Genomic DNA, 14,387 nt, shown 5'->3' on the forward strand with positions numbered 1-14,387 from the left:
CTCTGCTACGATCGGCTGCTGGTAAAAAAACCTAGTGTTGGTGGTGGTGGCAAGCACCAACAAAAGTTTATTGGGTGAAAATTTTATCGATTTCTCAATTCCAGACTCTCGTGCTGATGGCTCTAGCTGTGTTCGAATCGGCGCACCAGGGAGTGCTAGGCTACCGAGCCGGACGACAGTCCGGTGCGAAACGCGTAGAAATCCGTACCTACCGGGGTCCGACCGATCCGTTCCACGGAACCGCACCGTGGGGTTACTTCGTGAGACAGCCTTCGGATTCGGAGTGATTAAAATAAAAACCCGCGATCGATGTTCGTTCCGAAACCCCCTTTTCCGTGTTTTAGTACATCCAGCTTTCTAAGTAACCCGGGTAAGCGACGGTGTGTGCGTACGGTGGCATCTGGTCGATCAGTGACTGAAACTCGGGCGTTCGGTACGCCTCGTGGAACATGTATTGCGCCACGACCGAAAGATACAGATCGACTCCGCCGCCTCCGGGTGGGGTTACCAGCTCCAGCGTAAACTCGAACGGTGTCCGGTCCATGCTGCCGGAGAAGAGGTTCACAAAGTGCACATCCTGACCGTTCCAGCGTACCCCACTCGCAGGGATCCGGCTGCTGAGGGTCCACGCAACGAGTCGCCGGCCGATCGTCGGAGACACGTAGAGGCTCATGTGGCTGGGCCCCTGCACGCTAAAGGTGAGCGATCGTTTCCCGTTCGCCGTGTCCGCACTGTCCGTGAGCAACCGGAACTGGACCGGTTCGGGAAGGAGCGGCACACTGGCCGCCGGCATCCAGTAGCTAGACTGCGCCCGCCGATGGTACCGGTTGATGTAGAACGGGATGCCACAGTACAGCTCGCGGTCACACTGCTCGCCGAGCGGCTGAGCGGCCTGCCAGGCGGGCACTTCCGATTGCAGCAGGTCCGGCGTGTGGCGGTCCTGGGGGTACAGGAAGAATATCGAGTCCGCCTTCCTTAGGGTTCCGTTGGGCCAGTGAAAGTTTCGTGCCTGGTGCTGCGCAAAACGGTAAGAGTGAAGGGGGCATTAAAGTCGGTAGAGATTCGGTTAACCGGTTTCGTGTTCTTACAAAAATGTAGTATCGCTGTGGTGTGGTCGACTGGCGGAACGGAAAGCCCACCGGGGTCGCGGCGACAATGGCTGTCACGAGAAACGCGAGCAGTAGCAGCGCAAAGAAGTACACCTTCCGGTGGAACAGCACCACCAGCGGGGTGAGGTAGCCGACGAGCAGAAGCGCCATGAGGCAGGAGAACAGCGCTATCTGGAGGTCTGGGTTCGACTCGTTGTGGGTGCGTCCGGTCATTGAGATGAACACCGCGAACAGGGTGCAGGTGAGCGAGCAGAAGTAAAATACTGGCACGAGCTGCCCGGCCAGGTGGATGTAGACCCACACGCGCATCCGGAACTGCAGGGCCACGATGACGATCGTGGTGGCCGAGTAGAAGATGGCGGGAAACAACAGCACGAACGCGGACCGGATGCCACCGATGGTGAGTGTTATCAGCAGGATGCTGCAGATGAAGTGCTGTGCGTGCAGGAACAGGATCACACGGCCTTGTTCGTGCATGAAAGGCTGCAAGGAAAGAAAAGCGGTCCGTGTCGTTAGCGGTCGCAACGGGCGGATTGCACCGGCGCTCGGTATTACCGTTTTGCGAAAGTGGACGTACAGGAACGGACCCATCGCCAGTCCGGCAATGAAGGGCACAAAGTACAGCCCGAACAGGAGCCAGCTGGACGTGTACCAGCTCATGGAGCGACCGCACGCATCGAAAATGACCGCCACCAGTACCGAGAGACCGGCGCCGAGTAGGATCGAGCACGTCTGGACGATCAGGCTCATGCCCGCCTCGAACAGTACGCTACTGCAGGTGGCGCTCTCCTTGCGGATCATCATGAAGAGCGTGCCAACGATCAGGCCGAGCGCGATCACCGCGAGCACCGAGTTGATGATGATGCCCGTCGTTTCGGTGTAGTACACCAGAAAGAGGTGCATAAAGTCGAAGAAAATGGCCGTGCCGTCAGCGTGCCGGCCCATGCTGCCCAGCTCGTCGCCATTGGCAAGGCCCAGCACCAGCCCGAGAACGTTATCGCCGATGTGCTGTAGCGTGCCCGCTGAGATCGTCTCGAGCGCATCGAGAGCCGTGTGGTACAGGTAGCCGTACGAGGACAGTGCAAAGTCGAGCCCGGGCCACCCGCCTACCAGCGACAACGTTTCGTAGTCCGTGAACGACGGCACGAGCCCCATCTGGAACACCTCCTCGCCGAGCGTGTTGGCGTACGGGCGCTTGACGTGATCGCGGTAGTACGCCATCAGGAACGGATAGTTCGGCCCGGACTGAAACATTATCTCGCGCCCACTGTTGGCCGCCACGTCGAGGTTGATGAACGCGGCCACCTGCGACGCCAGCGGGTGGCCCGTGATGAAGGCGTGCGCCCCCTGCATGGTGTTCTCTTCGCAGCCATTGAACAGAAACAGCACCCCGTGTCGAAGCGACCCGAGTTGCGCCAGGTTGCGCATCATCTCCAGCATCATCACCACCATTGCGCCGTCATCTCCGGCACCCGGACTCGTAACCGCGCTGTCAAAGTGCGCATTCAGCAGCAGATACTTACCGCTCCAGCCGCTACGGGGCACCACCGACACGACGACGTTCTGGACGCCCCGGTAGTAGCTCGTGATCGGATAGTCTTCGTAGTCGAGAAAGTAGCTGCCGGTTTGCTGCTGAACCGTGTACGATACCTCCATGCTGGGCCCGGCAATGCCTTGGACGGCGCCAACCAGAAAGTCCACCGCAAACCGCTCGTTCGTTTCGCTCCCGGCAAACCGTGGCCCCCGGCTGGTAAGCACCGCCAGGTCGTCCAGCGCTCGTTGGGCGACGAACTGTGGCTCACCCGGCTATCTGAAGCGAAAGTGGGCGCACTAAAGCACGAGCGGAACACGGCACGGTCGGGCGGACGGGCCTAGACTGTGTACTAGATGCTTACGTAATCGGCTGACGAGACGCCATCGGGCAGGGTGGACCAGTTCCAGTACGTTAGCATGTAGATCCCGATGCCGACGATCACCGCCAGCACGCTCCACAGCAGCTCCAGGGTGAACACGTACCGCAGAAGCTTCCTAAAACGAAGGCGGGCGCGCGGTCATGAGTCTTGTTTTGACGTGAAGTATGCTAAAATTACATGTTAGTCTGCCAAAAATCAAACACCAACGCTAGGATCGGAACATTCGTCTTCAGCTTCTCGCGACTCGCCTTATCGCGACTCGTGACAAATAACTACTCAAACAATCCACCCCAGGGGTCGCGAACGACAGCCCGAGAGTGTGACTGTTTCTGCTGTTATCGCTCCCTCGGCGCTCGGGAGGGGACGAACATATTTGGGGCTTTGTGGTGACTGATTAGCTCTCGCCCAGCCTCTATATATGGTCGAGGCAATAGCGTCACACGATAGCACTGTACTCGGGCCGCGTTCTCTCATTAGGGAGCACAATAGAGGAGATTACACAAACCAAGAGAGAGATAGTAAGACACGTCGATATGTTCCGCCACCACCGGACGATATCCATCCGATCCGATTGGTTCCGATAAGATTGTTCGCAGGATTAAGCACCTTTACCATAGCGAGTGCGATCCGGTGATTGAAGGTATGTGCTGTGGGGGTACATTAAAACGACGCAATCGCTTGATGAGTACTGCAATTGGGTAAGGAGCCACCAGCCATTGCGCAGGCCGCTAAGAAATCACTTAGCGACTCTATTCTCGAACGTCGTGCCTTACAATTGGTTGGTCTTTTACCAAGACTTGCAGGACTCATGCCTTACAGCCCCGAAAAGTAGGCTCTAGGACTGAGCGATACTGGCGCGGATGCTTAGGCGCACTGTGCACTTTGATGAAAAGGATGCTTGCTACAATTGACTTCTCCTCCGGTGTTGGTGCGCGGCGTTCAATTATCTCGCCAAAGGACGAAAGCTTTAGCAAGGAGATGAAAAGCTCCGCCACAGAAAGCTTCCACGTGGGGCGCCCGTCAACGTGTGTTGGTGTGTGTGGTGGCTTTTGTTACGTCCTTCGTGTTCCACTTTCGCGTAAGCTCGTGCCATTTGCATCGCGTCTTCAGCAGTTGCTTCGCGATGGCGCGCGTGCCACACGCAGTAAACAGAGAACCGTGGACTCACGTGGCCACTCTCTCGCACGCCTGCCGAACGCTCTCGTTTTACTTGCGCGCGGATGCTCGGCATTATCTTGCGGTGTTTTCGGTGGCCCTCGCTTTCTCTCTCTCTTGGGAATACGTTGTGGATAACCCCTTTTTGGGAAGACGCTAGTGCCGAAGACCTACGAGATCTGATACGTACTTTCTCTCTCGCTCTTTGGCCGGCGCAATCGGGCTCCATAAAACCGACGAGCAAGGACGAGAAAAGCTTCAGTTGCAGTCGGAATGTCCGTATTGGTCCTTGGCTGCAGACGGTGGACGGTGCCGAGCCCTAGAGAATCGAGCCGATCGGGACCCGAACGAGACAAAACGAGCGGTCGAGTAGGTCGGGGTTGCGTGGCGTGGTGCGTGGTGCGTTGTGCTGGCGAGAACGGAATGGCCCGCGATGAGTCCTTTATGTTGTGATACGGTTCACAGGCTTCATGGTGGTGTAAAAAAAGGCGTGTGTGGTGCAGTGACTTCCCGCATTCTGGGTGCGAAGCTCAGGAGCGGACAGAAGAAGTTTCGGGATAGATATTGGCGTGTGGCCCCACCGCGCCATTAACGCGCCGCTGCACGGGAGTCGGGAGGTCGCGGCAAGTTCGGTTGGTTCGCAATCGATATTTGACCGGATCCGGGACTCCCGCGAGATGCTGAGATGTTGTTGAAGGCACTTCTCGGCCTCGGTCGCCATCGGTCGGTCAATGACTGTGTGCCATCATCCTGTGGTTCCTGTGAACTAGGACAGTAGTAATGATCCGTCGCGGGCCACAAACCCCGCCCGTGGACTCGCCGTAGAACGTCGGCCGTAGAGGTTCGTCTTTACCGTCCGTCGGGCCGCCGTGTGACAGTGTTTATTGATTATTTAGTGTACAGGAAAGCATCTCCGCGGCTACGGGGGCGGTCCTTTTTTAATTTCAGCGCACTTACGCCGTGCTCCCTGTATGTGCGCGGGTGTGTGTGTTTGTGCGTCGTTGTGTTCGTGTTCGGCTCTAATTTTCCACGGGTCGCTGGAGAGTACCTGAGAGCGCTATGTGGTGTGTCGCTATGTTTGTGTGTGTACGGCGGGAACGTGGGAAGAGCATATTTCAATTTCCGGTTCCCAGAAAGCGGGTCCTGGCTCGGCTCTGTCTGTTCGTTAGGCTGTCCAGAGCGGAAGGACAGCCGGATTCCGATACCGTCCAGATACACGTGCTGTCAGTCAGTGGCGCTCCGGGTCCGGCATCCGTTGGGTACCGTCAGCCGTCGTCCGAATGGAAACGAATAGTCATCCACTTACAATTATGTGACTGTGGCAGACACCTAGTTGAAGCCGGGAAAGCCTTTGATTGAGCGGAACTCAGCCGAACCAGCAAAAGGCCGCCGTTGAGGCCTAGTAAGTTTCCCTTCACTTCCGCACACGCGAACCGAACCGCGAATGAGGCCATCACCGCGGTCCGGGCCCAACCTGACCTAAGCAACCGCGTGCTGGATGGATGGCCATCGTGTCACTTCCATTTTCGAAATCATTTGTCATGAGCACTGCCCACTACGGCTGACCTAAAAAGCCCACGTGGTAGCTCCCAGACAAAAAATCGTTTAATGAACCGGTGTGGCCTCACGGTTTTTAAGGAGCAATAAGAAAAAACGGGCCAACACCTTCAAAGCGCAACTGTTGAAAGTTCAATTTGCGCGCTTCTCGCGCGCGCAATGGCAAACATAATTAATTTCGCATCCATTTTTCATCAGCCAGTCCATCGTGTCCGGTACGGCATCAGTTCCCTGGGCCTGTTGATGTTTACGTGGTGCTGCTGCTGCTGCAAGCCCTTGCGTTTCTGGCATCACTTTAAAGGCCACAGACTACAGTTCTGTTTCGCCCGAACACCGCGCGCTGCAGAATGCCAACCGCACCGGGACCGCTGTGTGGACGCAAACATGAAAGCATCCTAGAAGAGCCACCTGATTCGGTTCGGTCCACACTTCAGCGTCGTGGCGTGTAACGGTGAAGCGGCTAGCACTTCGGAGCGCTTCACACATGGTTGGTTGGCCCAGGAGTGAAGTCTAGGATAAACAAATGCGCCAAATAGCCGTGACCGAACCGAAAGATGCGTGTCTACCATCAGGCTGGCGGGGCCTTTTCCGGACGAACGGGACGGGTGTTCTGGGAACCATTTTTGGCCGAAGCCATCTTTCGGCTCGAACTACATCATGGCGCCGGACGAAACACGAGCCCCAAAGTTGGACGCGGACCTGTTGAGCGCTGTAACGCACGAGTACCCAGCAAGTAACGGGCAGTTCCAGGGCTTTCTGTACTCCGAGAGCAGCCTACGCCTGGGTGACCTTTAAAAAAATAAGGATCCGCTTTCATTTAACGCACGGTTTGGTCCGGGCGAACCGGGGACGACGGCGAACCTTTTTCATACTTTCGTTTGTTTTTTGTGTCCCTGGTCGCCCTGGGGAACTTTCTGGTGCCAGGTCCAAAAGTTTAGGGTCCATGCATTGTCGATCACAATGGCTCCAAGGCCAGATAAGGCACTGAAAACAGTTAATGGCGAAAACCAACCCCGCAAAGGGTTAGACTTCGCCGAGGGTTACCGGCCCCTGCGCTGCGTGTAAATTATGACCGGTTTCTTGCTATCTTTTGACACCTTGCGAGTCCCACCGATGGTCGGAGGTCGGAGTCGCGCGCCATTGATGTTTTGGAGGGTAAACTTTTTTGTACACTAGTCCACCCTCTGCTATCTGGCCCCTGCTCGGGCCATCGGGCTCGGGTAGGGAAACAGATCTCGGAATGCTAATTGAGTTTTCCCCCAACAACCTCGAAACAAACTACGAAAACATAACGCAAAGTTCGCTCTATTCCGTTCGGAAGCAATCTAAATATTTCAGCACCAAAACTTCCACTGTCTGAACCGCGTTCGTTGGTAGTCAAGTGTAAAGTCGGAAAGATAATACTGCGTGGATCACCGCTTGCTTTGCCTGCTGAGTGATGAACGTTCATGGACAGTGGCGCCCCCCGGCCTGCTGGTGGGTCTGTGGCATGTGTTTAACGGATGTGCCAACAGAAGGTTACCGCGAGTGTGTGTGTCGGTGGGTGTACTAATTAGTGGCCAACTTCTTCCTGCATGGAAACCTAGGCGCTGTGTTGCGTGTAAGTGCTGACCCAGCAAATAATCGACCAGCACACAAAAGTGGTGCCAGGAGACCGAGTGAGTGAGTGAGTGAGTAAGTGGTGTATGTGGCGACCGGTGGACGGTCCAGTTTGTACGGTGTACTACGGCTACCCCCACCAACCTTCAAACTGTTCCTGTGCGGTTGTTATATTTTTGAACGGGGGGCCAAACATAGCAGTACGGAAGGTCTCAGGAGTGCCCTAGCCCGTCTTCGCAGATCGGGCCCACTCCCTAACCCTTCCAGTCCCGAACATGTAAGTATTGTTGTCCAAATGTCAAACCCCAATGTCACAGTGCCCACTTCTTCTTTCGAGTCCAAATTCCGCACACTAAAATCCATACCTAAGGCCCCGCAAGGTTCAACACGTCGATGACTTGGATGTAGATTTCGAGCTTTATTCCAATGCAAACAAATTAATCACCGGGCGCTCCACGTTTACTAACGGCCACTATGTGTGTGTGTGTGTGTGTGGCGCTGAGACTCCCTCCGCGTGAGCGCCCTGTAATCGAATTTAACCCTTCCGCCTGCCCGCCGCTCGGCACAAATGATACAAATTACATCTAAACAACAACGGAATTCAATTTAAGTACACACTCCCCGGTACGTGCACTGAGCCACACTGACAATGCCGCCCCCGGACCCGGGATGGCGGGGATGGCGACTGGAAACGGGTGAACAAAGAGAGGATGATACATTCGCTTCGTCCTGTGGTCGGTCGGTGAACGTTCCTCCTCAGTAAACGCGTAATCGATTGAACTCGTCAAAGCCAGCGGAATGGCCCGCGTTGCGCACGATGAACGTGGCCCCGTCGAAGTGCATCCGACGCTCCTCGCGGCTGTGGGCGAACAAGTGAACGTGTGTGTGTGTGTTAGTGGCGACCATCGGAAAAAGTTCCCGGGCCCATTAGGGTACCTACCGGACGAACAGGTGCGAGGTCGCCCCGAGGGAGGCCGTGCAGTGCACGAGATTCGTCGTGACCGTGGCGCACCCGTTGGTCGGGCTCGTCCTGATGACGCAGCGGTGGCTCGGCCGGTAAACCTTCACCAGCCCGTCGCCACTTTGGATGATGCGGAATCCGTTCAGCTCGTACGTAATCTGGCCCTCGTCGCCAAGCGTAAAGCTCGCGCCCTGGACGACCGGGTGCAGCGAGGGCAAAACCTGCGGCCCGCAAACGATGCCACTGTGTGTCAGAGAAGAGAGCCAGTAGTGTTTTTTGCCAGTAGACCGCGGGGCGATCGAAGCGCTTAGGTCACGCTACTCACTTGTAGAACACCTGATTGACATAGTCCGTCTCTAGGTCCATGTTCAGCATGTCGCAGGTGGTGCGTGTGCCGGCAGAATCAACGAGGTAGATCAGGGCGGACCCATCGCTCGTGAGGCTGATTCCCTTGTTCCACATCTTAGCAAACCGGCTACACAGAGAGAGAAAGCGAGTGATTAGAGGTGGACCGAAAACCTTGCCGGATGCCCGTGCCGTGCCCTCACATGTACGAGTTGTTTCGCTTTGCATCGTACGCCATGATGTCCACGCGGGGTCCGTGCTGGAAAATGATCCCGTTCGGGTGGCGCATCGCGACGGCGGCACCATTGCTGGAGACCGCGATGGCGATATCCTTCCTGCCGCTGTACACCCGGATCGATCCCTCCAGGGTTAGATCCACACTGTGTGGCGAGAGAGAGAGAGCGATACAGATTTAGTCGCATCGCAGTAGGCCGGTTGCTGCCCGTGCCCATTACTCACTCCACCGAGTCGCGAAGACGCAGCTGAATGACACCGTTTGGCAGTATGGCCGGCAGGAACGGTGACTGCTGCACCGGTTGGGGCTGATAGGTGCAGGCTCGCAGAATCAGCTGCTGCAGGTTGGCCTGAGTCGGTAGCCGGCTGTACGTCGTCGTGGTGATGCGCGGGCAAGGCCGGACCGGAACAGGGGGCGGCGGTGGTGGGCACCTGGTTCCGATTTCCTCCAGCGAGTACGACGATATGGCGTTCCAGACGCGCGTACTCACCGGCAGCCGGGTCGGCCCGATGTAGGCTATCCCGTCGTCGCCCGCATCACCCGCGTCTCCTTGCGATTGCTGATTAGGACCCACCTTTTTCGACGACAAGTAGAACGGCTTTGCGGACGGATTGAACTGTTTCGCGGGTGTGCGGGAGAGGACCAAAGGAAAGTGTTACGGAATTAAAGCCACAAAAATCCTAGCAAAAAAACGCAATCCCGTCTTCTCATACCTTGGTTTTAGCCGCAACGGATTGTGGACCATCACCAGCCGACGGGTCGCTGGCCAGTAGCACACTGTTCTGTGTTTTGTCAGCCATCTACTTTGCTTTCACCGCGCCCTCGGTCTCTAAGTCCCCTCAAAGACGCAGACACTTTCACGGGCAACACCCCGGTCGCTGATTTATTCACTCTTCACACTTTGTGTACTACGCCGCTTTCGAGGAGCCACAACCAAACCGGAATCGGCAACAAACTTTGGCAGCCACTTTTACTCTCTTTCCCCTCTTTCTCCACCGGGGCACACACTATTTGGATTTTCTTGGCTCGGTATAGAACACGCTCTCGGTCCGAACACGCTCCACTCGGTCCAAATTTCTACAAACGAATTGCGGCGAACGCGCCGAACGCGCGTCAATGTTTACTATGATCCGCGGATGTTGCGATGAGAATTGTTACGAATCGCCCTGGACCAAGGTTAGCACACCGGCGGGTGGGGGAGTTGGCGGATAAGGTTGCTACAGAGCTAACGTGGTGAGCTTAAAATATTAGACGGAAACTAATGCTTTTGTAACTTCCGTTTGTTTTCGCCAATACCTTCGTCTATACCTCCGTGGCTTTATGCGTCCGTGGTCTGGTATCTTAAGGAATCGCAATCGCAATCGCAGGTTTTTTGTTGCTCTACGACTGGCTTTTATGCTGAGGGAGTTTCTTTCTGGGTTTTAGGGAGTCTCTAGCAGAGGCCAAGTGTAAAGTAGAGGCGCACGAATGATGAATTGGGAATATGGGGAATGAAATCAATGAATTATCTACCCATTACATCTTCACCCGAAGCGGTTGTAAGGGTTATAAAAAACCGTAGCTCGAGCTACGATTGGCTACGAAATGCGCTGTATTGTAGGTCTATTTTAACAGACCGAATTGGGTTGACCTATGAAAGAAAACGCGTTTCTTGTGTTCAAAATTGGCTTTAGTCATCAACGTAATCTCCATCAAGAGCCACGCAATCGTTCCAGCGCTGCGATAACGTTTGAATACCGCTCAAAATACTCAGATGATGGTGATCGATCGTGTTGATTCCCCGAGTTAAGTGATGGATCCATGTTTCATCCATAGTCAAATATAGACGTGAATATTCCGATTTGTTACCTTTGAACATGGCCAACCACTGCTCAGAATCATTACCACGTTCTCGGTTTTGGTCAGCTCAATTTACAATCAGTTTGCAGTCAATTTACAATGTCAGTCAATTCACGCAACTTCACTTTTCGTTCGTACAAAACGATTTTGGGTTTTTTTAATGTTCTCTGGTGTTTTATCGACTCATTTAGACTCCCACTGCGTCCCTACGACCACGTTTGATGTCTGCAAACCAAAAGTAACTCACAAATTTATGAGTAGAACATTTTGAAGGACAGTACTAACTGAAAAAGCGGATATCTAAGGCCCATGTCATGTGATGCTCGCAGGGAGTCAGTTCGTCGTGGCTTAAAAATCCTCACAGCCCAAAATAGCCAGCCAACTCACCTTTATTCAAACCACGTGGGGTTCCTTTATACAGGATTATCAGTTTTCAAAGATTGGTACTTCGAATAAAAAAAGGCTCCTTCAGAGCAGAGTGCTGCGCCAATACCCTGCCCTGCTGACCGTTATGTGGCACCCCAGAACCTGTAAAATTTAAACATATCTATTCTTGTAAGGCACGCACTCGACACCCGCTGCTGAGGAGCTCCTTTGTAGCTGTTGAATCCCGAATTCTCGGACCCCGAATCCTGCGCGCTTCACCCAATGCTGAAAGAACGAGAGAGAGAAACAGAACCCACCCGTGAACACTCCGGTGAACATGATGGAATCAATCGGTCGATGCTAATTGATCCGATAACCAACCATATCTTCCGGTGGGCTGCTGCTGTGGCTGCTGCACAACATAAAAGCATTCCGCAGATTACCTTTGCCGCTGCCTGTGAACCGCTGGAGTGGAAGCGAAAGGAGATTTTCTACGCTCGTGTGGTGCTGCTGCTCCGCTCCGGCAGACTGTCCTTCCCAGATGATTGTTGCTAAAGCGGTGCAAAATACCTTCGAAATTACACCAGAGAGAGAGGCTGGGATAGTGAAGATCCCCCGAAGGAATGAATACGCAGACGGCCAACAAAGTAGAAGTAATAAAACGCGGGCAATATCTGCGCGTGGTCCATCCTCTTCAATTGAAGTGCCTAATATTCGACCGAAGAGGCATCAGGCGGCGACTCGGTACCCCAATCTGAGTATCGATTTTCTCGACGCACAGGGCGAACAGAGCACGGAAATCACAGCCATCGCAGGCAGCAGAATAGCGATTTTCTGAGTAGATGGGATGAGGGAGGGGGGCGTGGGTCACCAGGAGATGAAAGTTAATGTATTTTTAAAAGAACCCGAGATTGGTGCCGTGGCTGGCAAAATGTGAAACGATAACAACTCCCGGGTGTGTCGGCGTTGGTCGGAAGGCGATCCGCTTAAGTCGCGTGGGGGCCCGAACGGAGGAGTAGAAGGTGTTGAAACTGTGACACGTTGGCCCAGTGAGTGAGATGAAACGGGAGCCGGTAGGTTGGGAAAAGAAGCTCCACAAGTCTTGATCCGGACCTCGCTCGGTTGTGGTTCTGCGGAAAGGACTTAAAAAACACTTATGAATAATAAATGACAGGCGGCTCCGGTGGTAAGAGCCAAATCTTGATCCCGGGTATCACCCAGGGCAGGCCCGGCGAGGTCGAGAATGGATTTGATGGATTTCTAAACCGGCGGAGGGCTAATTGAATCTAATGGCGATCGCCACGTGGACCGGAAATTGAACACCAGAGGGCCGTATTTTTTGTTTTCAAAACGCGCGTCCTGCGTCCTTCTGCTGGAACACAGAAATTGGCAATACGGGTGTGCGCGTCCATGATACTGTTCACCAGGCCAGGAGGGGCAGCCAATTACGGCACCGTGTTACATTGTGGGTAATGCAAATATAGGTAGTTAGCAAGTAATCTCGTACGCCGCGGACAACAACTTCCGCTTTACCGACGTGGTGCCCATTACCATAATTTGCAGCCATTTGCAACTAATTCCTGTACTCGCGTCCAGGCGCGGGCTGCGAATAACTTGAAGGCAGCGGTTGGTTGAAGGATGTTGTGTTATGATTTACGCTCAAGTCTTTTAAGGTCACACCTCGCCACCGGGGGTCGCCACTCGGGACCGCAATTTGCATGCTTCGAGCTCGTTCCGAGAGCGTGTGGCCACGCGGCGACAAATAGGCCCTTTGTTCGACACACACTCAAGCGACACCTTTGGCGAAGTCTAGACGGGGCACCCCAACAACAGGATTATGCACCCGCCGCTGCCGCCGCCGCTACTGGGGGAACTAATTTGGGTGCCCCAAACCCCGCACTCGGTGGCCCGGTGTGAGTGGGTCGTGTGAATTAATCACACCTTATCTACTTACGCTTCATCATTATCATCATCAGCACCACCTTCATCGTCAACATTATCATCTTTATCGTGTTTGGCACGCGCGTCAAAAAGAACGCCGCCTGGAGGGGGCTGAAGAGGGCTGAAATGGCCGCGGCGGCCTCGGCGGGTGTCGCAATTTCCACTATTGTGGCCGCTGCTAAATTGTGCCATAAATTCCAAGCGTCCCCCGGACTCGTCACGGTAAGAAAGTTCGCGGCAAGTCATCTTCATCGATCCGATCTCGAGAGGAACCGAGCGGAGTTCTAGATTGGACCGTGATGAACAAATGGACCGGGGTGCCAGACCCCCGGGGGAGGATGTTAATGGCAAGATGTAGGAACACCTAGTTGCCAGCTGGATTAACATCGACGTAGCAAAAACACTCTCTCTCGCTTTCTCTATCGGTGGGATCAGCGAGGCCAACGTCTTGGAGTGGAGTGTGTCAGTGAGTCCCTAATCCCCCCGAAAAGTCCTCTACCGAATCCTCGCGGAGGGGGGCAAACTTTTTGAAGGGTATACTACCCACATAAGCCTCATTAGTCGTTAAGGCGAAACGAAAATGATTTGAGTGAGTTTCAAATTATCCAGAGCGCCGGTTTCTCCGGGTTTGGATCCCGGATCCCGGTGGCCAAACTAATGGGAGGGTTTACGCACATTATTCAACCTTTTCTGGTGCGTTTTTGCGTCGCCACATCCTGAGTGCGGGTGCTGGTTCGAGAATATGTCTTCATTGGCATTTTAATGGATATGAATGAAGGTGGTGGCTAACCGCGTCCGGTGGGTTTTGTGGGATTAGTGTAACAGACCGGTCCATTTCCGGGCTAGTCCCCCCCAGTCACACTGGAGTTCTACGAACGAGCCGGAAACGAAGTGGTCTATCATCACCTGCCGGTCTTGCCCTAACCCTAACCTTATTGTTACGGGGAACAGTCTGCAAGTTCCAGCTCGAGTTCGAGCTCGGAGCTCTGTGGACGACCGCGTAGGGAGGAAATTAGATTTTTATCGTACCAGTACTAGTCGGCCTCCGAAACATTTAACCATCACCCGCTAGTGAACATCAATTCAATTTCTGAAGGCTAGTCCTTTCCTAGCACCCTCGAAGTACGCAAAATAGCACGCCCCAAACGTTTGGAGCTATTGGAGTAATTTATTAGATTTGGTCCAGGGCGGGGCTTTCCGGGGCGCTCTGTGGAAAGCCGTTGGATCACCCGGAAAGAAGGGTTCACCCGGGTTCGACCCATCGTTAAGGACTTCTGATTCCTGTGGGCCACCAGCGAAACGATAAGATTGATCTCCCATTGAATTGGGACGGGTATAAAGTCAGTGACTGCTGCTCTCATCGTCGG

The 14,387-nt window shown here is 54.3% G+C and overlaps 2 protein-coding genes across 2 annotated transcripts; both read right to left on the reverse strand.

The window, feature by feature from the left end:
- Positions 1-340: 340 nt before the first annotated feature.
- Positions 341-6,393, reverse strand: LOC128279173 (endoplasmic reticulum metallopeptidase 1-like). Its single transcript, XM_053017892.1, has 5 exons — positions 6,389-6,393; positions 3,005-3,137; positions 1,665-2,915; positions 1,089-1,592; positions 341-1,015 (listed from the first exon to the last, which is right to left on the reverse strand). The coding sequence occupies exons 1-5, from the start codon at positions 6,391-6,393 to the stop codon at positions 341-343; spliced, it is 2,568 nt and encodes an 855-aa protein (XP_052873852.1).
- A 1,696-nt stretch (positions 6,394-8,089) lies between these two features.
- On the reverse strand, positions 8,090-9,674 carry LOC128279174 (uncharacterized). The gene is made up of 6 exons (XM_053017893.1): positions 9,588-9,674; positions 9,099-9,490; positions 8,843-9,019; positions 8,620-8,769; positions 8,274-8,537; positions 8,090-8,192 (listed from the first exon to the last, which is right to left on the reverse strand). Exons 1-6 carry the CDS (start codon positions 9,672-9,674, stop codon positions 8,090-8,092), a joined length of 1,173 nt encoding a protein of 390 aa, XP_052873853.1.
- Between the last annotated feature and the right edge of the window lie 4,713 nt (positions 9,675-14,387).

Source organism: Anopheles cruzii, chromosome 2 (assembly GCF_943734635.1).
Source record: "Anopheles cruzii chromosome 2, idAnoCruzAS_RS32_06, whole genome shotgun sequence".
Classification (NCBI taxonomy): Eukaryota; Metazoa; Arthropoda; class Insecta; order Diptera; family Culicidae; genus Anopheles; species Anopheles cruzii.